Consider the following 24,284-nt stretch of genomic DNA (forward strand, 5'->3'; position numbering starts at 1 on the left):
CCACAATAGTGTAAAATCTTCATAAATGTGTTCAATTATAAACCTACTGATGTCTTGCCACAGTTTTCTTACATGCATACAATGCCAAAAAAAGATGCAACACTGTTTCTGGGTGGTCATTACAAAAGGAGCAATTTGAGTTTGTTTTCCTTAAACTTCTTCAAATAGTGGTTGGCAGGATAATATTTATGAATAATTTTAAAGGAAACTTACTTAATTTTGTTAACAAGTAGGTATGTGTGTGGCAACATCCATACTTTTTTCCAACAGATATTATCAATAAATCCATTCCAATAAGGCATGACATAAGGTATAGATACAACATCCTGCTGAAACAAGGATCGTATCGCTCTGTTGTTGAATGGACCAAAAGAGAAACAAATCTTTCCTACTGATGAGTCAACAGGGTCAACAGAAGGTAGGCTCTGAGGGTCAGGTCTAGACATGTTCCTGAATAACATAGCAACACCTGAGGGAATGGCATCTAAAACAATTGCAAAATCTTTAGGTGTTATAGGGACCTTGTAAAGTGATAAGAATTCTTTATAACTGAGTAAAAGACCCTCTGCATTTACCAGATGGCTCACCAATAGGATATTATTTCGGAACCAATATTCTAAAAACAGAGAGGTATTTTTATACAATATATCCCGATTATTCCATATATAATATCTGTGTGGAGAAAAATTGTGTTTATAAATTAAGGACCATGACAAGAAAACCTGCCGATGAAAAGCAGAACGTTTCACTGGAACTTTGTCAATATTATAATTGCAAAACAACATGAAGTTAAGGCCACCAAAAGTAGAGAAGACATGATGAGGAATAAAATTCCAGATAGAAGTAGGTCTTCTTGGGAATTGTTTTATCCAATTGATCTTAAAAGTATTATTTAAAGTAGTAAAGTCCAGAAAATTCAGTCCACCATTCTCATAAGTGTTCATTACAACAGTTTTCCTAATGTAATGGGTACGGTTTCTATTGGAGGCGCTATACCGATCGAGGCATTAGGCCACCACTGCGTAGTGGGTAAACTAACGTTACGTAAAAGGAAACAGTAGTGGGCGGTCTCACGTACCGGCTTTCATTTGATTCGCGCAGCTTTCTCTTCCTCACCAGTGAACCTATTGAATGCATCTGGGAAGTCGGACAATACTGAAACCGGGGACAGTGCTATATCAACACTTTAGCAACCAAGAACATTTTACACAACATTGTTTTCTTATTGAATAAATTAGCTTGCAGGTCCAGCACATGCCCAAAAATACATGAAGAGTACCATTTAACACCATCAAGGACACTTTGTACAGGTAATGCAGATTCATAAATTGTCCTTGAATTGATACATTATGTAACGCATTGCATGATTTCAAATGAACTCCATTGTTTTGCTCTGTGATGCCAACCGTGCACAAATGTATTGCAGTGAAAACGCAATCTGGCAATGGCATTCATTACCTTTTGCGCGCATGCAATTCATTTTTCTCGAGGAGAGTGTTACACAACAGTTCGATTGCGGGATAGTTTTCTCCAAGGGCAGGGTGCTGTTGTGCTCTTTGTTTCTACTGCCAGCGCCTAGAACTAAACGTTGCACCAACAGACTTGGTTATTTCGATGACATTTTTAACTATAGAAAATGAAAGGTAAAGTTGTTAAATTCAGTGGTGGAAAAAGTACCCAATTGTCATACTTGAGTAAAAGTAAAGATACCTTAATAGAAAAGGACTCAAGTAAATGTCACACAGTACAATCCTAGTTGAGTAAAAGTCTAAACGTATTTGGTTTAAAATATACTTAAGTATCAAAAGTAAATGTAATTGCTCAAATATACTTAAGTGTCAATTAAAAGTTTAAATAATTTCAAATTCCTTATATTAAGCAAACCAGGCGGCACCATTTTTAAAAATTATTTTTTATTTTCGGATAGCCCAGGGCACGCTTCAACGCTCATAATTTACAAACGAAGCATGTGTTTGAATCCGCCAGATTAGAAGCAGTAGGGATGACCAGGGATGTTCTCTTGATAAGTGTGAATTAGACCAGTTCTGTCCTGCTAAGCATTCAAAATGTAATGAGTACTTTTGGGTGTCAGGAAAAATGTAGGTAGTAAAAAGTACATACTATTCTTCAGGAATGTAGTGAAGTAGAAATGGTAAAGTAATGTACAGATACTCCCCCAAAAAACGAATTAAGTAGTACTTTCAAGTATTTTTACTTCAGTACTTTACACCACTGTTTAAATCATCAGATTGTTGCACTGCATCTGTTGATCAATCATGTATGGTACAGATACGATGGCATGCTTGAGCTGATCACATCATTTTATTTTTCATGTTGTCGCCAAATGTTCAGCATGGTCTCATAGTTAGACATAACATGGTAAATGCAAACTCTGGACACTGAAATCAGTAGGTATGTTATGTTTGGTATGGTTACAAAAGACAGAAGGTTTCTTAAGGCAAAAACGAAAGGAGGGGGATTGGTCGGGATGGGTGGGCATTTTAATGTGAATGTTAGCAACTCAACAGTTGTGTGTTTGAATCTCATCACAGACAATATTAGCTAATTAGCAACTATACTGAACAAAAATATGAACGCCAAGTGTTTGTCCCATGTTTACTTAGCTGAAATGAATCTACAGGTAGCTAAACACTAACCAACTAGGTTCAAAGTTAGCTAACATTAGGCTACAACTAGCAACGCAAATGGCTCTGAGATACGAATACAATTTTTTTCTGACAAAATTAGAAACGTAGAATATCTGAAAATGTAGCTAGCTAGACTCTCTTACCTGAATACATGGATGAACGCTTCTCCGTTTATGTCACGGATGCCATGGTTGCCCTTAGTTTGAAGATGTAATCCGGAGACCGGAGATATTTTATACAACAACCTTCTGTGTTCTCTTTTTGACTCCCTCCGCATTTGCAATCAAACATCTGAATTTTCTCCATCTCATTAGCTATAATACTCTGCTTCCATGGGGCATTGAGTCCTCCAGAAAGTGGAGAGCTATCTTTAAAAAAAAGCTGTGTTAGTAAAGATTATCCACTGAGCAGCTCATTATAGACAGAAGCGTGATACATGGCAGACCAATCCAAACTCATCTCTCGGCATGTCCAGCCCATCCATTATCTCATCCAATCATAGCTAGTGGGAAGGTTCATGCCGTTTTCAGTGGCTAAACCAAGTAAGCTCTTAATTTAACAATTGTATTCGTATTTACAAATGGCATACACAGTTGTTATTAAGGCACAAAAAAAATCCTCTCCTGTAAAGTAGTGATGTGCAACATATGCCTCGTTTCCTGAAATAAGTCACAAATGTGGTGTTTTGTCACGCAAAAGAGTGGAGTGTGCAATTGGCACAATTGCACAAAGGAGTGTGCAATTGGCATGCTGACTGCAGGAATGTCCACCAAATCAAATCAAATTTTATTTGTCACATACACATGGTTAGCAGATGTTAATGCGAGTGTAGCGAAATGCTTGTGCTTCTAGTTCCGACAATGCAGTAATAACCAACAAGTAATCTAGCTAACAATTCCAAAACTACTACCTTATAGACACAATTGTAAGGGGATAAGAATATGTACATAAAGATATATGAGTGAGTGATGGTACAGAGCGGCATAGGCAAGATACAGTAGATGGTATTGAGTGCAGTATATACATATGAGATGAGTATGTAAACAAAGTGGCATAGTTAAAGTGGCTAGTGATACATGTATTACATAAAAATGCAGTAGATGATATAGAGTACAGTATATACATATACATATGAGATGAATAATGTAGGGTATGTAAACATTATATTAGGTAGCATTGTTTAAAGTGGCTAGTGATTTATTTGACATCATTTCCCATCAATTCCCATTATTAAAGTGGCTGGAGTTGAGTCAGTGTGTTGGCAGCAGCCACTCAATGTTAGTGGTGGCTGTTTAACAGTCTGATGGCCTTGAGATAGAAGCTGTTTTTCAGTCTCTCGGTCCCAGCTTTGATGCACCTGTACTGACCTCGCCTTCTGGATGATAGCGGGGTGAACAGGCAGTGGCTCGGGTGGTTGTTGTCCTTGATGATCTTTATGGCCTTCCTGTGACATCGGGTGGTGTAGGTGTCCTGGAGGGCAGGTAGTTTGCCCCCGGTGATGCGTTGTGCAGACCTCACTACCCTCTGGAGAGCCTTACGGTTGTGGGCGGAGCAGTTGCCGTACCAGGCGGTGATACAGCCCGACAGGATGCTCTCGATTGTGCATCTGTAGAAGTTTGTGAGTGCTTTTGGTGACAAGCCGAATTTCTTCAGCCTCCTGAGGTTGAAGAGGCATTGCTGCGCTTTCTTCACGATGCTGTCTGTGTGGGTGGACCAATTCAGTTTGTCTGTGATGTGTACGCAGAGGAACTTAAAGCTTACTACCCTCTCCACTACTGTCCCATCAATGTGGATAGGGGGGTGTTCCCTCTGCTGTTTCCTGAAGTCCACAATCATCTCCTTAGTTTTGTTGACGTTGAGTGTGAGGTTATTTTCCTGACACCACACTCCGAGGGCCCTCACCTCCTCCCTGTAGGCCGTCTCGTCGTTGTTGGTAATCAAGCCTACCACTGTTGTGTCGTCCGCAAACTTGATGATTGAGTTGGAGGCGTGCGTCGCCACGCAGTCGTGGGTGAACAGGGAGTACAGGAGAGGGCTCAGAACGCACCCTTGTGGGGCCCCAGTGTTGAGGATCAGCGCTGGGGCCCCACAGCGCTGTTGCCAGAGAATTGAATGTTCATTTCTCTACCATAATTCGCCTCCAACGTTGTTTTAGAGAATTTGGCAGTACATCCAACCGGCCTCACAACCGCAGACTACGTGTAACCTCACAACCGCAGACTACGTGTAACCACGCCAGCCCAGAACCTCCACATCCGGCTTCTTCACCTGCGGGAGGGATCATCTGAGACCAGCCACCCGGACAGCTGATGAAACTGGGGTTTGTACAACTGAAGTATTTCTGCACAAACTGTCAGAAACCGACTTAGGGAAGCTCATCAGCATGCTCATCGTCCTCACCAGGGTCTTGACCTGACTGCAGTTTGTCGTTGTAGCTGACTTCAGTGGGAAAATGCTCACCTTCAATGGCCACTAAAACACTGGAGAAGTGTGCTCTTAACGGATTAATCATGGTTTCAACTACTTGGCAGATGGCAGACAGCATCTTATGGTGTCATGTGGGCAAGTTGTTTGCTGATGTCAACATTGTGAACAGAGTGCCCCATGGTGGAGTTATGGTATGGGCAGGCATAAGCTACGGACAACAAACACAATTCAATTTAATCCATGGCAATTTGAATGCACAGAGATACCGTGAAGAGATCCTGAGGCCCATCGTCATGCCATTCATCCGCCACCATCACCTCATGTTTCATAATGATAATGTCCCATGTAGCAAGGATCTTTGCACAATTCCTGGAAGCTGAGAATGTCCCAGTTCTTCCATTGCCTGCATATTCACCAGACACATCACCCTTTGAGCATGTTTGGGATGCTCTTGATCGATGTGTATGACAGTGTGCTCCACTTCCAGCCAATATCCAGAAACTTTGCACTGCCATTGAAGAGGAGACGGACAACATTCAAAACGCCACGATCAACAGTCTGATAAACTCTATGTGAAGGAGATGATGATGGTCACACCAGATACTGACTGGTTTTCTGAGCCACGCCCCTACCTCTTTTTAATGGGTATTTGTGACCAACTAAAGCATATATGTATTCCCAGTCATGTGAAATCCATAGATTAGTGCCTAATGAATGTATTATAATTGACTGATTTCCTTATAAACTATTTCTGTAAAATATTTGGAATTGTTGCATGTTGTGTTTATATTTTTGTTCAGTGTACATAGGGGAAGGGTTAGCTAACATGCTAACTTTAACTGAACTCCTAACCCTAACCACTAGCCTAGCTAACGTTAGCAGCCTAGCTAACGTTGGCAGCCTAGATAACGTATTTCAGTAAAATATTTGGAATTGTTGCATGTTGTGTTTATATTTTTGTTCCGTGTACATAGGGGACGGGTTAGCTAACATGCTAACTTTAACTGAACTCCTAACCCTAACCACTAGCCTAGCTAACGTTAGCAGCCTAGCTAACGTTAGCATTAGCCACCTAGCTAACGTCAGCCACAACAAATAGGGTGTTTTTTTAACATATCATACGTATTGCAAATTCTTAACATATTGGGGTGGCAGGGTAGCCTAGTGGTTAGAGCGTTGGACTAGTAACCGAAAGGTTGCAAGTTCAACTCCCCGAGCTGACAAGGTACAAATATGTCGTTCTGCCCCTGTTCTTAGGCCTTCATTGAAAATAAGAATTTGTTCTTAACTGACTTGCCTTAAATAAAGGTAAAAAATAAAATGAAAATACGAATTGTGTTTTTACAATACAAATTGTAATTCGTAACATATACAAAATAGATGATGGACATCCACAAATTAATACATACCATAGAAACAACATATCATACTGAGGGAGACAGATTTATGTTTACTAAGTCCAGGTTGAAATGTTAGCTAAATGTCAAAGAAAGTGTAATTGATTCAGGCATTCAATAATATCTATTTTCAGTATCAACCATTGTTATTGCATGCATATTAGTATGCATATAGCACCGAGAGTAGCAGCAGTGTAAAAAAAAGGGGGGGGCTGGGGGGGACAATGCAAACAGTCTGGGTAGCAATTTGATTAGCTGTTCAGGAATCTTATGGCTTGGGGGTAGAAGCTGTTAAGAAGCCTTTTGGACCTAGACTTGGTGCTCTGGTACCGCTTGCCATGCAGTAACAGAGAGAACAGTCTATGGCTAGGTTGGCTGGAGTCTTTGACCATTTTTAGAGCCTTCCTCTGACACCGCCTGGTATAGAGGTCTTGGATGGCAGGAAGCTTGGCCCCAGTGATGCACTGGGCCGTACACACTACTCTTTGTAGTGCCTTGCGGTCGGAGGCCGAGCAATTGCCATACCAGGCGGTGATGCAACCATGCTCTTGATGGTGCAGCTGTAGAACTTTTTGAGGATCTGAGGACCCATGCCAAATCTTTTCAGTCTCCTGAGGGGGAATAGGCATTGTCGTGCCCTCTTCACAACCATCTTGGTCTGTTTGGACCATGATAGTTCGTTGGTGATGTGGACACCAAGGAACTTGAACCTCTAAACCTGCTCCACTACAGCCCCATCGATGAGAATGGGGGCGTGCTCGGTCCTCCTTTTCCTGTAGTCCACAATCATCTCCTTTGTCTTGGTCACGTTGAGTGAGAGGTTGTTACCCTGGCACCACACCTCCAGGTCTCTGACCTCCTCCCTACAGGCTGTCTCATCGTTGACGGTGTTGTGTCATCTGCAAACTTAATGATGGTGTTGGAATCGTGCTTTGCCATGCAGTCATGAGTCAACAGGGAGTACAGGAGGGGACTGAGCATGCACCCCTGAGGGGCCTCCGTGTTGAGGATCAGCGTGGCAGATGTGTTGTTACCTACTCTTACCACCTGGGGGGCGGCCCGTCAGGAATCCAGGATCCAGTTGCAGAGGGAGGTGTTTAGTCCCAGGGTCCTTAGCTTAGTGATGAGCTTTGAGGGCACTATGGGGTTGAATGCTGAGCTGTAGTCAATGAATAGCATTCTCACGTAGGTGTTCCTTTTGTCCAGGTGGGAAAGGGCAGTGTGGAGTGCAGTAGAAATTGCATCATCTGTGGTTCTGTTGGAGTGGTATGCAAATTGGAGTGGGTCTAGGGTTTCTGGGACAATGGTGTTGATGTGAGCCATGACCAGCCTTTCAAAGCACTTCATGGCTACAGACGTGAGTGCTACGGGTCGGTAGTCATTTAGGCAGGTTGCCTTGGTGTTCTTGGGCACAGGGAATATGGTGGTCTGCTTGAAACATGTTGGTATTACAGACTCTGTCAGGGACAGGTTGGTCAGCGCATTCTCTGAGTACACGTCCTGGTAATCCGTCTGGCCCTGTGGCCTTGTGAATGTTGACCTGTTTAAAGGTCTTACTCACATCGGCTATGGAGAGTGTGATTACACAGTCGTCCGGAACAGCTGATGCTCTCATGCATGCTTCATGCATGCTCAAGTAGTTAAGGCTTTGCTTTCCCTTCTCATGACCTCTGTAACTGTCTACTATTGACAAATTGAATTACTTGTTATCTGATGCACTTTCAATGTACTGTCCTGTTCAAATAGAAATGACCACTGTCAGTTAAACAATCAATTATGTTTTTGTCTCTCCTGCATGCTTTTGTTTCAGCATAATGACAACTTTATCGCAGACAAAGGAAATTTTCCGGAGAGCAGACGCTGTGTGCTTTGATGTTGACAGCACTATTATCAGAGAAGAAGGCATTGATGAGCTAGCCAAATTCTGCGGGGTTGGAGATGCTGTCACAGAAATGTATGTTGTGTAGCAATTCATAATGATTTTAAGATGAAAAGCATGTGCTTTCTTCTCTCGTTTATCTAGGCCCTTCTACATTCCCCTCTACATTTCTCTGTGCCATAATTTTCTACATGTTATGTTCTAAATGTTTCATTCTCAACATATTTGTTGAGTACATTGAGTTTCTCTCATTTCAGGACTCGCAAGGCCATGGGGGGGTCAGTGACTTTTAAAACCGCTCTGACAGAGCGCCTGTCAATCATCCGATGCTCGAGGGAACAAGTGAACAAACTGATAACTGACCACCCTCCCCAGTTGACGACAGGTATTAAGTAAGTGGTTGCTGATTTCAATTGGTCAATTCTTTTCCACTCAACACTATTTCATTATTAGCAGAGGCTATTGTAATTTTATCGTCATTCGCACATAAAATGGTTGAACTTCCAGTAGTCTCTTCAAGCTGGGTGTCTAACCTCAAGTTGCACAATTGCCTATGAAACATGTACTAATTTCTGCATGTTGTAGAATAAATGGACACAATTCCATCCATTGTCCAGGGAGCTTGTTGATACTCTGCACCAGCGCAACGTGAAGGTGTTCCTGGTCACTGGCGGTTTCTGCTGTATCGTGGAGCATGTTGCCACTCAACTCAGCATTCCCCTCCATCACGTATATGCCAACCGCCTCAAGTTCTACTTCAATGGTAAGAGCAGATCAGAGCAGCATCAGAATCACCTCACACTGTTGCAGGGATGAACTGTAGTTGATTACTGTATGATCATTAATGTTTGAATATTATGGGTTATTTTGGTTTGACGACTTGAAGCAAAAACAGGTGGCAATCTTCTCACTCCAGTATCGCTGTACATTTGGTATTGGCACTGACCCTGCATATATAATTATTGTGTTTTCTTTATTATATACAGTACCAGTCAAAGGTTTGGACACACCTACTCATTCAAGGGTTTTTCTTTATTTTTATATTTTCTACATTGTAGAATAATAATGAAGACATCACAACTATGAAATAACACATATGGAATTATGTAGTAACCAAAAAAGTGCGAAACAAATCAAAATATATTTGAGGTTCTACAAAGTAGCCACCCTTTGCCTTGATGACAGCTTTGCACACTCTTGGCATTCTCTCAACCAGCTTTACCTGGAATGCTTTTCCAACCATCTTAAAGGAGTTCCCACATATGCTGAGCACTTGTTGGCTGCTTTTCCTTCACTCTGCGGTCCAATTAATCCCAAACCATCTCAATTGGGTTGAGGTCAGGTGATTGTGGAGGCCAGGTCATCTGATACAGCACTCCATCACTCTCCTTTTTGGTCAAATAGCCCTTACACAGCCTGGATGTGTGTTGTGTCATTGTGCTGTTGAAAAACAAATGATGCTTCTTCTAAGCGCAAATCAGATGGGATGGTGTATCGCTGCAGAATGCTGTGGTAGCCATTCTGGTTAAGTGTGCCTTGAATTCGAAATAAATCACAGTCAGTGAAACCAGCAAAGCACCCACACACCGTCACACCTCCTCCATGCTTCACAGTGGGAACCACACATGCAGAGATCATCCGTTCACCTACTCTGCGTCTCACAAAGACACGCTGTTAGAACCATAAATCTCAAATTTGGACTCATCAGACCAAAGGACAGATTTCCACCAGTCTAATGTCCATTGCTTGTGGTTTTTGGCCCAAGTAAGTCTCTTCTTTTTATTGGTGTCCTTTAGTAGTGGTTTCTTGGCAATTTGACCATGAAGGCCTGATTCACAGTCTCCTCTGAACAGTTGATGTTGAGATGTGTCTATTACTTGAACTCTGTGAAGCATTTATTTGGACTGCAATTTCTGAGGCAGGTATCTCTAATGAACTTATTCTCTGCAGCAGAGGTAACTCTGGGTCTTCCTTTCCTGTGGCAGTCCTCGTGAGAGCCAGTTTCATCATAGTGCTTGATGGTTTTTGCGACTGCACTTGTAGAAACTTTCAAAGTTCTTGACATTTTCCATATTGACTGACCTTCATGTCTTAAAGTAATTATGGACTGTTGTTTCTCTTTGCTTATTTGAGCTGTTCTTGCCATAAAATGGACTTGGTCTTTTACCAAATAGGGCTACCTTCTGTATACCATTCCTACATTGTCACAACACAACTGATTGGCTCAAATCCATTAAGAAGGAAATAAATTCCACAAATGAACTTTTAGCAAGGCACACCTGTTAATTGAAATTCATTCCAAGTGGCTACCTCATGGAACTGGTTGAGAGAATGCCAAGAGTGTGCAAAACTGTCATCAAGGCAAAGGGTAGCTACTTTGAATAATCTAAAATGATAACATATATTTTCCTGTTTAACACTTTTTTGGGTTATGTGTTATTTCAGTGTTGATGTCTTCACTATTATTCTACGATGTAGAAATTTTGAAAAATAAAGAAAAACCCTTGAATGAGTAGGTGTCAAATTTTAACTGGTCTGTATATTTTGTATTTGCATTAGTTGTACTATTTTGATATTGATTACTGCACTGTTGGGTAGCGCTTGCAAGTGAAGCATTTTACTGTACTTAATAAAACTTGAACTGAACTTCAGAGGGCTGGTTTCAGCCAAGCAAGCAGTAGATTGGCCTCTACAGGGAGGAATTCTTTATTAATTCAAACCATAATATTTTCCTCCTAGGTGAGTATGCTGGCTTTGACGAGACCCAGCCCACATCTGAGAGTAATGGGAAGGGGAAGGTGATCAGCATGCTCAAGGAGAAGCACGGCTTCAAGAACGTGGTGATGATTGGCGATGGAGCCACAGACCTGGAGGCCTGTCCCCCTGCAGTAAGTGTTTTGTCAATACACTTAAAGACAGGTGACATGCTAGTATTTAAAGCTGTTATTTATGTAATCTCCGGCTTTCTGTCATAGAATACTTCATTATCCATCTTGAGAAGGAAATTTGTATATTTGTCTCTGCTCCCAACACTCCTAGACACCACAGAAACACACACACAACACATTTTAGGGGGAGCAGTGTTAACAGCAGAGCAGAGCAGTGCCTGTGGAGGAGTTAATTATTAAGTGCCTTTTTCAAAGACACAATTACAGGGGTGTATTCACTAGGAACCAAACAGAAGCAAACGGAACGAACCGGGGAGGAACCTACCTGAATTTGTCCAATAGAAACTCAAGTTTGCATTGCAAAACTTTTTGCTATGGTCTGCGACTAATGAATACACCCCAGTACCAGATTGTCAGGTGTTAAAGGCAGCTATAATGTAAAGTAATACTGGAATAATGGACACTGGTTGCCTTTTAAGCAATTTTCCTCAGCACACTGTTTTGTTTTTCAGAATGCATTCATTGGATTTGGTGGAAATGTGGTCAGGCAGCAAGTAAAGGAGAAAAGTTTGTGGTACGTCACAAGTTTTGGAGAGCTGCTAAAAGAACTGGAGAAGATTTAACAAAGAAATACCATACAAACCTGAAACCTCTTACAACTAGTGTTACTAATGCTAACATCAGTGTTTTATTTTCACCTAATGGTGTGCCTTTTATGGTTTTATCCAATGCACACTTTTTTTTCCTCCAGTCAATAATAAAAAAAAAGAAGTTTTAATTCAAATGTTTCCACAACAATAGTGTCTTCTTGGGTTTGACCCTTAATTTTTCTACTAGAGAATATAATTCAGGTTAACCAAATGTTATTTTTGGAGGGATTGGAGTCAATTCCATTTCAATTCAGCATTTGTTTAATTCGGGAATAATTGAATTGACCCCAATCCTGGATGTTTTAAACTGCACTTTTGTGGTTTTGTCCTCATTTCAATGCTTTAGTGGTCAGGAAAATACAACTACTGCATTGTACAATATGTGCCATCAAATGTGCATTTATAGATGTTTTAATTTTGCTATTGACACTAATAATAGTAAAAGTGTAAAATGCAGTTCTGAGTGTGCGTGGTCATTTAATTGCTTGTTTTCTTTGTGTCAGACTCATGGTACCATCCACTAAACAATGACAAACACATCCATATTGTACTGGCTAGCGCACAGTCTGGCAACAAAGGGCAGCAGTTTCCACAGTTACCAGTTTCTCTTTGAATAACTTTGTGCTGACAATTCTTGCCACCTTTCATAAATACCCTGTAAATCAGGGAATAAAACTAGTATGAGGCATGCTACTATCAACCCTTAAACATCTTTTAAAATCATAATGAGTAGCAGCATGACTCCACAATTAAACTTTCATTTCAGTACATTGGTAGTTGCACCTGGGCACAAATGTTCCATGATAATATTAGACTTGTGGTTTAACACAGAACAGATTATTCATTATGCCTAACCGAAAACATGTTAAATCTGATCAAACTGGGCAATATCTTCTCCATAAGGTTAAAACAAGCCATGTGCACTAAACCAGTACAATAACATGTCAAGCTTATTGCAGATGGGAAAGAAATAGGGAGAATGCCCACGATTGCAATCAATACATGCGCTTGAAAAAATTCACAGAATACATTTTGGGTTAAAATAGGCATGGGCTTTAGCTCTATTCATCATACCAGTTCTCAAATAAATCCAAGTTTATTTTTCACGTACACAGATTAGCAGATGTTAAAGTTGGTGCAGCGAAATGCTTGTGTTTCTAGCTCCAGCAGTGCAGTAAATGTCTAACAGTACAATACTAATACACAAATTATCCCAAGAAGAAATAATCCCACTCAGTGCCTTCACTTCAAAGTTACATAATTGACCATTAAGTAGATATTCTCTGTTGACAAAATACAGTAACAATGCACTTGCCATTTGGACTGTCTTTCTAGCACTCTGTTTTAATCAGTAACAGCATTTCTTAGATCAGATTTCAGCCAAAAGTGTAATTTTGCAATGCAACAATGTGATTCATATTTACATTAAATAAACAAAATAACCGCTAAATCACACATTGTGCATCTATAGTGATTTTTTTTGTCAAGTCGTGCCCCAGTTGCCCAATTCTTATTCACTGCAAACAGAACACACAGCTAGGCTAGCCTTCTTTCCAAAGCAGCACTTTGGTTGGTTCTAAAAAAAAATATATACTAGATCTGCTGTGGCCAGGTGACCAGTGTTAATATGACCCAGTATGTTGGACATCAGTTCTCCACCCAACCACTATCAGGAGGTTTCAATATGCGGTTTTTGCACTGTTGAGCTCTCGTGCCATTGCCTTAGAGTTCTTCCAATTATAGAAAGAGTATTTTAGGCAACAGTTTCCAGATGGGATATGATATTTTAACCTCCTGTGTCTCAGTGATGTTTTTTGAGTACCAAATATTGCTTGCGGGTGCAAAGTCAGAAATGGGTAAAGTAAAAGACAAAGCAAATCAGAGGGGGGTTGGTTGGCAACATTAACTAGAGATTGAGACCACGGCAGTGAGATTTTTTACTTTGTTACATTTAAAAACAGGTGAGGTTTGGCATTCGGCCTTCTGTGATCTCTCATAGGTTACTGCAGCGGGGAAGCCTTCATTGGGATCATGATTCTGGAGTCCATGTGCTGAATGAGAGGAACTGAAACAGATACATGGTCAGATGAGAGTTCAAAGTAATTCATATTATTTTTCATTTAAAAAGTGTGCACACTATGTGAAAGTACACTTCATAACTGATTTTGCTGACCTGTATAATACACAACCTCATCCCAACCCTCATGTTGCCAAGCTGCGTTCCTTGTGGCTTCTCTGGCCTCAAGGTCTTTGTAAGCTGAAATCAACAATGAAACACTGTATTATAAAATTAATGTTTGTCTTCTTTTAGAAAAAGAATAACACCTTTGTTTATAAGATGTACTAGGCTTTTAGGCTGAGAGGCTACAAGAATGTTAGATCTGTGTGAATGAACGAGGGGAAAGGAGAGAGGAGCGATACAGCTGGTCTGCCTGGCCTCACCCCAGAGGTGGTGCACCATGTAGAGGTTTCCGATCTGGGAGAAGAACCCTCCGACAGCCTCACTATTGTGCTGGCGGTAGCCAATAGCTCTGGCCCTTGGGAAAACATGCCAATCACAGCATCAGTCACAACACTTCCCCACAACCAATGCTTCATCTTCACATTTGCTCAATGCCACCCCATGCAGATTATAATTGTTATATCTATTTAACCTTACTTTATACAAGTATTCAATTAAGAACATATTCTTATTTGTCATGATGACCTGTCAAAGAGGCGAGCACAGCAGCCATTTACAATTATAATGGGCTACTGTGCATGTGGTGTCTCAACCAATGTTGACTCTTTGGACACTCATTTGACTACTCATACGGTTTGATTGAGCTTGCTTGAAAACTATCATTCCAGTTTGGCAGAACCAGTTGGCTATACAGACAGTTGGATTGGACGTACTCATGCATTGAGACTGCTAACTGTATGGTGTGGGGTTGGAGACATTTCATTATTGGCTCTGAAGCAGTCCCATTAGTCATCGTATATACATCCATATCAATACCAATCATGTACAGTAATTTTAATTAGCCAAATCATACTGACTTAATTCATGTTGCTTTAACAATGTGGCATGACTTCTTTTTATTTATTACATTTTCCCCAATTAGAATTGATAACTCTGATCAATTACTGAATCAAATAAATCAGAGGGAGTACGCACAATCACAAATTAAACTTATTTTGGCAGACAAGTTTGAATAATTCAGGACAATTAACATTGAAATATTGAATATTTGTCATAAACAAACAAATGTTTTCAACATAAACCTGAGAGAATGGAGTCATCCAGGCTCATAGGCTCCTGTTGAATGTAAACAACTAAATTCAATCTGAAAATAGCAAGGACAATAGTATAATCTCCCTTTAAATCCTGTGCACTCTAGGATCTAACAGAGTATCAAAATAGTGTCTCTCTGGAATAGCTTTAATTAAGGAGAAAGTGGGGAAGAAAGTGTTAACCAGAAAAATAAAACTATATGCTGAAAGTAAAGATGATGAGTAGTTAAAATGTCATCAGATTGCCTTACCAGTAATTACCCCACTCAATCATGGTGCCAGGCTGGAAAAAGGAAACATGAGAAAAAAGGTTTTGTATTTTACAGGAATATCAAAGTGTGTGACACAATTTCCTCCACGATTCAAAATGAATCATAAAGTCCCTTTCACATGGATTGCAATATAGGCCTACATTTATGAGCATAATGTTTCCATAGAGCATATACAAACTCTCCAAACTTTATGTCAACAATTGCCCACCTTTTGCATTATCTCATGGTGATTCATATTTGTTCAGAAATATAGCACCATCCTAAACTAAACCCCTAGTAGTACTACTAAACCCCTATAACTATGGTTAATGAGGTTCAGTCACTAAGTACTCACTCTGAGCTGGTAGGACCTGAGCTCGTAGATGTTGGGTCCCTTCCTAGGGATGGGCTCATTCCAGAAGCTGAACTCCAGGAGCAGTTGGTTCCTACGAGACAACAGCATCTTTCCTCTCTCCTCCCGGTACTTCATGAACTCCTGTGGATGAACGTCAATCTGGGTGTCAACCTCATATCAATAAGCACATATGATACCGCACTGTCTATCTAGAGAGGGGTTCTTTAGCTGTAGATTATAAGCCAGGGGGCTGGAGCAGAAGCCAGCACACCCAGAAGCTCTTCAGAAGGAAGGTTGGTCACCCAGTATATGAGTTAATGTGACAGGCTACATCAGACAATACTAGCATATGAAGCTATATTCTAGAATACTATATTCAAAGTGAAGGCTTCTAGATGCTGCCGGGGAGGAATTGACAGTCATGCAACAGTTTGTTACCTTGTTCTGCCTAAGTTTGCTCATGACCTCAGTCAGAGCTGGGTATCCTCCTCTATACCGCCACATATGGACTGGAAAAAACACACAACAGAAATGACTTTGCAAAGCAATAATAAGCATATTCAGAGACATATCCATAATCCTTCTGATAAGTGTAAGGGCATTATTTCAGCAATGCAAAACCAACAGCCAGGTAACTACGGACAACATGTGTAGACATTACATGGGTAGGCTGGGGTTAGGCAACACTGGTCCTGGAAAGGTAGATGTCTGCAGGTGCTGAGCAATTAGTGCTTTTTGAGGTGGCTTTGGTTTCGGTTCGACTATAAAAACTATAATCACAGTTTTCAATTATAAAGGTTGATTGCTGTAACACAGAATAAAACAATTAGTCCCATGATGTCCCATGATGGTAGTGACTGCCCATTACTTTACGTGAATACATTATTTCAGTTGTTGTGTATATTACATTTGTTTTATTTGATTACTTTATTATTTAATTCCAAGTCAACATCTCATCTCTATAGAGCTGCTGCCTATGCTTTCTGACAAAATCATTATTTTGTAGTTCTTCAAAGTAAATAAGTCATACTTTTATGACTGCTGAATACCAACTATTAATCACTTATATCATGTATTTTGAGGTAACAGCTGCTCTCTATATCACCTCACGATTGCACATTCTTCTCATCTGTAGCAGGCGTAAAAGAAACACAGACCGGCCAAGTATATGCACAATGGATTATGGTCATTGTAGGTAATTACCACATTTTATGTGCTAAACTATGTAGAATATTGGCCTGTTGGAAACTACAACTCCCTACTACATCGCACAGTTCAGGCTGGATTTAATTTAACTCTAGAGAACCTGTGCAATGTGTGCATTGAGCTCACAGAAAAAAGCTAATGAAATGGTATTCAAATAATTGAACCAACATTCGTCAATTAGTTGCACAGGGGGCTGCTGAGGGGAGAATTGCTCATAATAATGGCTGGAAAGGAGCAAATGGAATGGCATTAAACACCTGTACATCATGTGTTTGATACCATTCCACATACTCTGCTCCAGTCATTAACATGAACCCGTTCTCCCCAATTAAGGTGCCACCAACCTCCTGTGATTAGTTGTTTAAAAAACTAAAAATAACCAACATTTCGGTTAAATGCTCAGCACTATTTGCAGGCTTTGTTATTATTGCCAAGTGGGTGTAACGCCGACTTAATTGAATCATCATATCACTACGAATATGTGCGAGACTGGTTCAATGAAGGCCATTTCTCCTGAACTAAGGTTGCATATCCCTACAGGTGTGCCAATTCCAGAGAATGTGCAGTTCAACTAGACTAGAAAGTGGAGGAGTGTGTACTCTGCTGCCAGCATTCTTACCAGCCTGGTCCTGCTCTCCATACCAAGTGTTCCAGGTACCCACCAGCTCACATGGATAGTACTTATCATTATGGATAGATGGCAGGGTCTCCTCACTGTCAAGGGAAAACAATAACAAACACATTCTACCAGGGAGCCTAGCGGTTAAGAGCGTTGGGCCAGTAACCGAAAGGTCGGTGGTTCGAATCCCTGGGCCAGCAAGCTGGGGAAATCTGCCGTTCAGCCTTTGACCAAGGCAGTTAACAACCACTGCCCCCCGGGTGCTGATGACATGCAAGTCGATTAAGGCACCTCTGATTCAGAGGGGTTGGGTTAAATGCCGAAGACAGATTTTGGTTGAATGCCTTCAGTTGTGCAACTGACTAGGTTCCCCTTATAATAATTGTTTGATATATAATATAAAAATGTGACTTATTATGACTATAACAGATGAACTGTTATTATTGATGCCTGGATGCAATAATTTGCCTTATTATGACTATAACAGATGAACTGTTATTATTGATGCCTGGATGCAATAATTTGATGTTAGCACAGACACCACTGCAGCTTTCTTGTCAGGTTTCTCTTAGGACTTCAACATACACTTCCCAGCTAAATAGAATGCTCTATAACAATCCCCATCCCAAATGTTTAAAATATGCATTTTGGCGGTGTCTTCTGTGTCTAAACCAGTTGTGCAGATTATACGATAAGTAAACGGTTATTATGACTTAGTCATCTGAAGTATAAGCATAGATAAATTATTCTACACACTGTTGCCATGCCACTGAGTCAATTGCATCACAGGAATAAAACTGAAAACATTTTGGCTAAACTCTGCCCTTACGGAAAAACCACATGAATTTCACGTGATCTCATGTGACGTTAATTTGATAACATGTGGCAACATGTGTTCCAAAGACACGTTTTCACGTCATGTGATTTTCCACACATGAAAGTATGTGTTTTTTTCTGTAAGGGTGCACAACCCACTAGTGACACCAGCTGTGCAGTCATAATATCCCAGCTACTACTACCGTTTACCTTATATTTCACACATACTCAACAACCAAATTAAACAACCATTTGCGACAGTACTACCCTCAGTATGGCTACTACTTGAGCGGCTTCGGGTATAAAGGTCTAGACTGAACAAGGTCCATTTTACTTACCAAAGCTGGTTGTAGGCATCCAGGCACTCTGGTTTCACGTTATGGACTGTAACAGAACAAGCTCTATTAGACATAGTGTCCTCTGTGTTGGAAGGAGTTAAATTGGTCACACTTTACATTACAGTCAAGGTCTGTAAGTACAGTGAAACAAGTATTGTAATTACACATTTCTACATTATGCTTATGGTTATTACACTGCACTCAAAACTCTGAAATATAAAAAGGTAATTAAAGTGAACAAGTTACAGTTAAGCACAACTTACACTGGATTTTGTAGAGGTTGCTTTCCTCATTCTTGGTAAGCAAGTGGGAGTGGGCATCCTTTCTGGGATCAACTTTACGCACAAATAGCGACTTGAACCAGCTGTCTTCACGACTCCTATGGTTTGACGCTGACAACCCCCTGGAGAAAAAAATACAGATGGTGGTGTTAATACACATGTGAACGGAGACATCTTATGAAGTTACTGACTCATCTATTCCTGCAGCAAAGGATTTCACTGCTGAGTAGTGAGTTGAAGTCAGATCTGCCCGTGCATGTATTCCACATTTCTCTACAGGTGAATGACAGCAAGGTCTATCTAAGAATAATAACAGTAACACATGCACTGTATGATGTTGATGCCCAAGCTGCCTACACACAATGTTTGAGAAAATGCACAGTAGTCTCCTACATGCAGTACCATTTCTTGCATGTCTCTGGCTGTTTCCAAAGTAAACAACAAGCATTGACAGTTACAGCTTGCCACAGACTACCACTGCTGCACATACAGTACACACATGGTGCTTATGAACTAAAAATTCTTAAAATAAAAACGATGCATCATTGACTAGTTGACATATGGTAAAGAAATGCTGATGTAGTAACATAGTCAATTAATGTCATGCAAAATACAGTAAGCTACACTATATATACACACACAAATGTGGATAACCCTTCAAATTAGTGGATTTGGCTATTTCAGCCACACCAGTTGCTGACAGGTGTATAAAATCTAGCACACAGCCATGCAATCTCCATACACAAACATTGGCAGTAGAATGGCCTTACTGAAGAGCTCAGTGACTTTCAACCTGGTACCATCATAGGATGCCACCCTTCCAACAAGTGAGTTTGTCAAATGTATGTCCTGCTAGACCTGCCCCGGTCAACTTTAAGTGCTGTTATTGTGAAGTGGAAACTTCTATGAGCAACGCCGGCACACAAGCTTACAGAACGGGACTGCTGAGTGCTGAAGCGTGTAGCATGTAAAAATCATCTGCGCTCAGTTGCAAATTGCATCTGGAAGCAACTTCAGCACAAGAACTGTTCCTTTGGGTGATTCAAGAAATGGGTTTCCATGGCCGAGCAGCCACACACAAGCCTAAGATCACCATGCACAATGCCAAGCGTGTAAAGTTTTTGCCGCCACTGGACTCTGTAGCAGTGGAAAGGCGTTCTCTCGAGTGATGAATCACGCTTCACCATCTGGTAGTCCAACGGACAAATCTGGGTTTGGCAGATGCCAGGATAACACTATCTGCCCCAATGCAAAGTGCGAACTGTAAAGTTTGGTGGGGGAGAAATAATGGTCTGGGGCTGTTTTTCATGGTTCAGGCTAGGCCCCTTAGTGCCAGTGAAGGGAAATCTTAACGCTACAGCATACACTGACATTCTAGACGATTCTGTGCTTCCAACTTTGTGGCAACAGTTTGAGGAAGGTCCTTTCCTGTTTCAGCATGACAATGCCCCCGTGCATAAAGCGAGGTCCATACAGAAACCGTTTATCAAGATCGGTGTGGAAGAACTTGACTGGCCTGCACAGAGCCCTGATATCAACCCCATCGTACCCCTATGGGATGAATTGGAACGCCGTCTGCGAGCCAGGCCTAAACGGCCAACATCAGTCCCAGCCCTCATTAATTATCTTGTGGCTGAATTGAAGCAAGTCCCAGCAGCAACGTTCCAACATCTAGTGGAAAGCCTTCCAAGAAGAGTGGAGGCTGTTATAGCTGCAAAGGGGGGACCAACTCCATATTAATGCCCATGATTTTGGAATGAGATCTTCGATGAGCAGGTGTCCACATACTTTTGGTCATGTAGTGTATATCCACAACAGCCCTTCCTTTATAATAATGACCTTGAGCAAGTGTGATAATAATTCACTGTTAGACAGACACGTACACTAGTAACTGGGTATGCCGTGCATTAACTTCAAGAATGTAACCATTTTAGAATAGCTCAAATTAGAAGGTGCACTAATTAGTAGCTTATCAAATAGACGACAGGCCAATAGTTGACTGGCTAGCTATTTATGCTAGCTTGCTAGCAGTCATTTGTTCAGGTTCACTCCTGCACACTTGCAGCATAGACGAGTCAGTGGGAGCCTCTATTCTCCTAAATCGTCAATGGAACAAAAGTCAGAACCCAAACGCTTTAAATCCTAAACGTGAAAAGTAATAATAGTCACACCTGGATAAAACGACGGTCTGTCCTGTTGACTGGGCCGTGTTTTTTGCCTGACTCAGGCCATTGCCAAATCTCTGAAGGACTCGCGTCGCCATCTTCCATTGATCACGCTGGAGCGTGTTCATTTACGACGAATCGGTTGCAAAACATTGCTTAAACGGAAGCAAACGGAACAAACGGGGCGGGACCTAGCTGAATTTGTCCAATAGAAGCTCTCGTTTTGTTCTGTTTGCTTCCGTTTGGTTCTTTAACGATAAACAATTTCCGTAATGAATACACCTCCGTCTTATGCAAAAACACTATTATTACTTTGTCTACAATGTAGCCACCAGGTGGTAGTAAAACACAAACAAATGAATGGTGTGACCAGGGGAGGACCACCTGTCCTCGGTACTATGTTACTGTTTTTACATACACACTTGAAAAGGAGACTGGTGTGTGTGTTCCTCTTCTTTGTAGACTTCATTTCTTTATTTTTTGCTTGACTGAATATATCTACTGTATTTTCTATGATTGGGGATAAATTGAATATTTTTTCATGCATTCTAAAATCTTTGATGATGTGCCAATTCTAATTTCCCCGGCCTCCAGGACAGTCTACATCAGGTGACTGGAATGATATACTCTTTTTTTATGTACTCTTCCAGCTGACGCTTGACTGACCTTCATGTCTTAAAGTAATGATGGACTGTCGTTTCTCTTTGCTTATTTGAGCTGTTCTTGCCATAATATGGACTTGGTCTTTACCAAATAAGGCTACCTTCTGTATACCACCCCTACCTTGTCACAACACAACTGATCGACTCAAACGCATTAAGAAGGAAAGAAATTCCACAAATGTACTTCATTGGAAATTCATTCCAAGTGACTACCTCATGAAGCTGGTTGAAAGAATGCCAAGAGTGGGCAAAACTGTCATCGAGGCAAAGGGTGGCTACTTTGAAGAATCTCAAATACATTTTTGGTTACTACACGATTCCATATGTGTAATTTCATTGTTTTGATGTCTTCAGAAAAACAGAAAAACCCTTGAATGAGTAGGTGTGTCCAAACTTTTGACAGGTACTGTATACACACTACATGACCAAATCACCTGCTCATCAAACATCTAATTCCAAAATCATGGGCAATAATATCCAGAGTCCAATGGCGGCAAGCTTCACACCATTCCAGCTGACGCTTGGCATTGTGCATATGGATCTCAGGCTTGTGTGCGGCTGCTCGACCATGGAAACCCATTTCATGAACCTCCCGATGAACAGTTCTTGTGCTGCAGAGGTAGTTTGAAACTCGGTACTGAGTGCTACAACCGAGGACAGACGATTTTTACGCACTACGCACTGTCCCGTTCTGTGAGATTGTGTGGCCTACCACTTGGCGGCTGAGCCGTTGTTGCTCCTAGACGTTTCCACTTAACAATGAGAGCACTTACAGTTGATCGGGGCAGCTCTAGCAGGGCAGAAATTTGACGAACTGACTTGTTGGAAAGGTGGCATTCTATGACAGTGCCACGTCATAGGATCACTGAGCTCTTCAGTAAGGGTCATTCTACTGCCAATGTTTTTCTATGGAGATTGCATGGCTGTGTGCTCTATTTTATACACCTGTCAGCAACGGGTGTGGCTGAAATAGCCAAATCCACTCATTTGTAGTGGTGTCCACATACTTCTGGACATGTAGTGTGTACAGTGCCTTCGGAAAGTATTAAGACTCAGATACTTTTTCCACATTTTGTTATGTTACAGCCTTTTCCTCATCAATAGTGGAGCAGGTTGAGAGCTTCAAGTTCCTTGGTGTCCACATCACCAACAAACTAGAATGGTCCAAATACACCAAGACAGTCGTGAAGAGGGCACGACAAAGCCTATTCCCCCTCAGGAAGCTAAAAAGATTTGGCATGGGTCCTCAGATCCTCAGAAGGTTCTACAGCTGCAACATCGAGAGCATCCTGATTTGATTTGAACCTACGCCCAATACCCCATAATGACAAAGCCAAAATAGGTTTTTAGAAATGTTTGCAAAAACAGAAATACCTTATTTACATAAGTATTCAGACAATTTGCTATGAGACTCAAAATTGAGCTCAAGTGCATCCTGTTTCCATTGGTCATCCTTGAGATGTTTCTGCAACTTGACTGGAGTCCACCTGTGTTAAATTCAATTGATTGGACATGATTTGGAAAGGAACACACCTGTCTATATAAGGTCCCACAGTTGACAGTGGATGTCAGAGCAAAATTGTCTGTAGAGTTCCGAGACAGGATTGTGTCGAGACACAGATCTGGGGAAGGGTACCAAAATATTTATGCAGCATTGAAGGTCCCCAAGAACATACTGTCCTCCATCATTCTTAAATGGAAGAAGTTTGGAACCACCTAGAGCTGGTCACCCGGCCAAACTGAGCAATCGGGGAAGAAGAGCCATGGTCAGAGAGGTGACAAAGATCCCAATGGTCACTCTGATAGAGCTCCAGAGTTCCTCTGTGGCGAAGGGAGAAACTTCCAGAAGGACAACCATCTCTGCAGCACTCCACCAATTCGGCCATTATGGTAAAGTGGTCAGACAGAAACCACTCCTCAGTAAAAGGCTCATGACAGCCCACTTGGACTTTGCCAAAAGGCACCTAAAGACTCTCAGGCCATGAGAAATAAGATTCTCTGGTCTGATGAAACCAAGATTGAACTCTTTGGCCTGAATGCCAAGCGTCACGTCTGGAGGAAACTTGGCACCATCCCTACGGTGAAGCATGGTGGTCATAGCATCATGCTGTGAGAAGGTTTTTCAGAGGCAGGGACTTAGAAACTAGTCAGGATCGAGGGAAAGATGAACGGAGTGAAGTACAGAGAGATCCTTGATGAACACCTGCTCCAGAGTGCTCAGGACCTCAGTCTGCGGCGAAGGTTCACCTTCCAACAGGACAACGACCTTAAGCACACAGCCACGATAGTGCAGGAGTAGCCTAGGGACAAGTCTCTGAATATCCTTGAGTGGCCCAGCCAGAGCCCGGAATTTAACCAGATCTAACATCTCTGGAGAGACCTGAAAATAGCTGTGCAGCAACGCTCCCCATCCAACTGTACAGCGCTTG

General features: G+C 41.4%; 2 protein-coding genes across 2 annotated transcripts; one reads left to right on the forward strand and one right to left on the reverse strand.

Annotated features, from left to right (window-relative positions):
* Window positions 1–1,093: 1,093 nt before the first annotated feature.
* LOC109875541 (phosphoserine phosphatase-like) lies at window positions 1,094–12,345 on the forward strand. Its single transcript, XM_020467883.1, has 6 exons — window positions 1,094–1,310; window positions 8,283–8,426; window positions 8,609–8,743; window positions 8,969–9,114; window positions 11,091–11,239; window positions 11,752–12,345. The coding sequence occupies exons 2-6, from the start codon at window positions 8,287–8,289 to the stop codon at window positions 11,860–11,862; spliced, it is 681 nt and encodes a 226-aa protein (XP_020323472.1). The 5' UTR covers window positions 1,094–1,310; window positions 8,283–8,286; the 3' UTR covers window positions 11,863–12,345.
* On the reverse strand, window positions 12,092–21,520 carry LOC109875540 (protein NipSnap homolog 2). The gene is made up of 10 exons (XM_020467882.2): window positions 21,200–21,520; window positions 19,011–19,150; window positions 18,748–18,793; window positions 17,594–17,688; window positions 16,207–16,277; window positions 15,769–15,909; window positions 15,414–15,445; window positions 14,332–14,426; window positions 14,063–14,146; window positions 12,092–13,954 (listed from the first exon to the last, which is right to left on the reverse strand). Exons 1-10 carry the CDS (start codon window positions 21,319–21,321, stop codon window positions 13,890–13,892), a joined length of 891 nt encoding a protein of 296 aa, XP_020323471.1. The 5' UTR covers window positions 21,322–21,520; the 3' UTR covers window positions 12,092–13,889.
* Window positions 21,521–24,284: the final 2,764 nt, after the last annotated feature.

This window comes from Oncorhynchus kisutch, linkage group LG18 (genome assembly GCF_002021735.2).
Source record: "Oncorhynchus kisutch isolate 150728-3 linkage group LG18, Okis_V2, whole genome shotgun sequence".
Classification (NCBI taxonomy): Eukaryota; Metazoa; Chordata; class Actinopteri; order Salmoniformes; family Salmonidae; genus Oncorhynchus; species Oncorhynchus kisutch.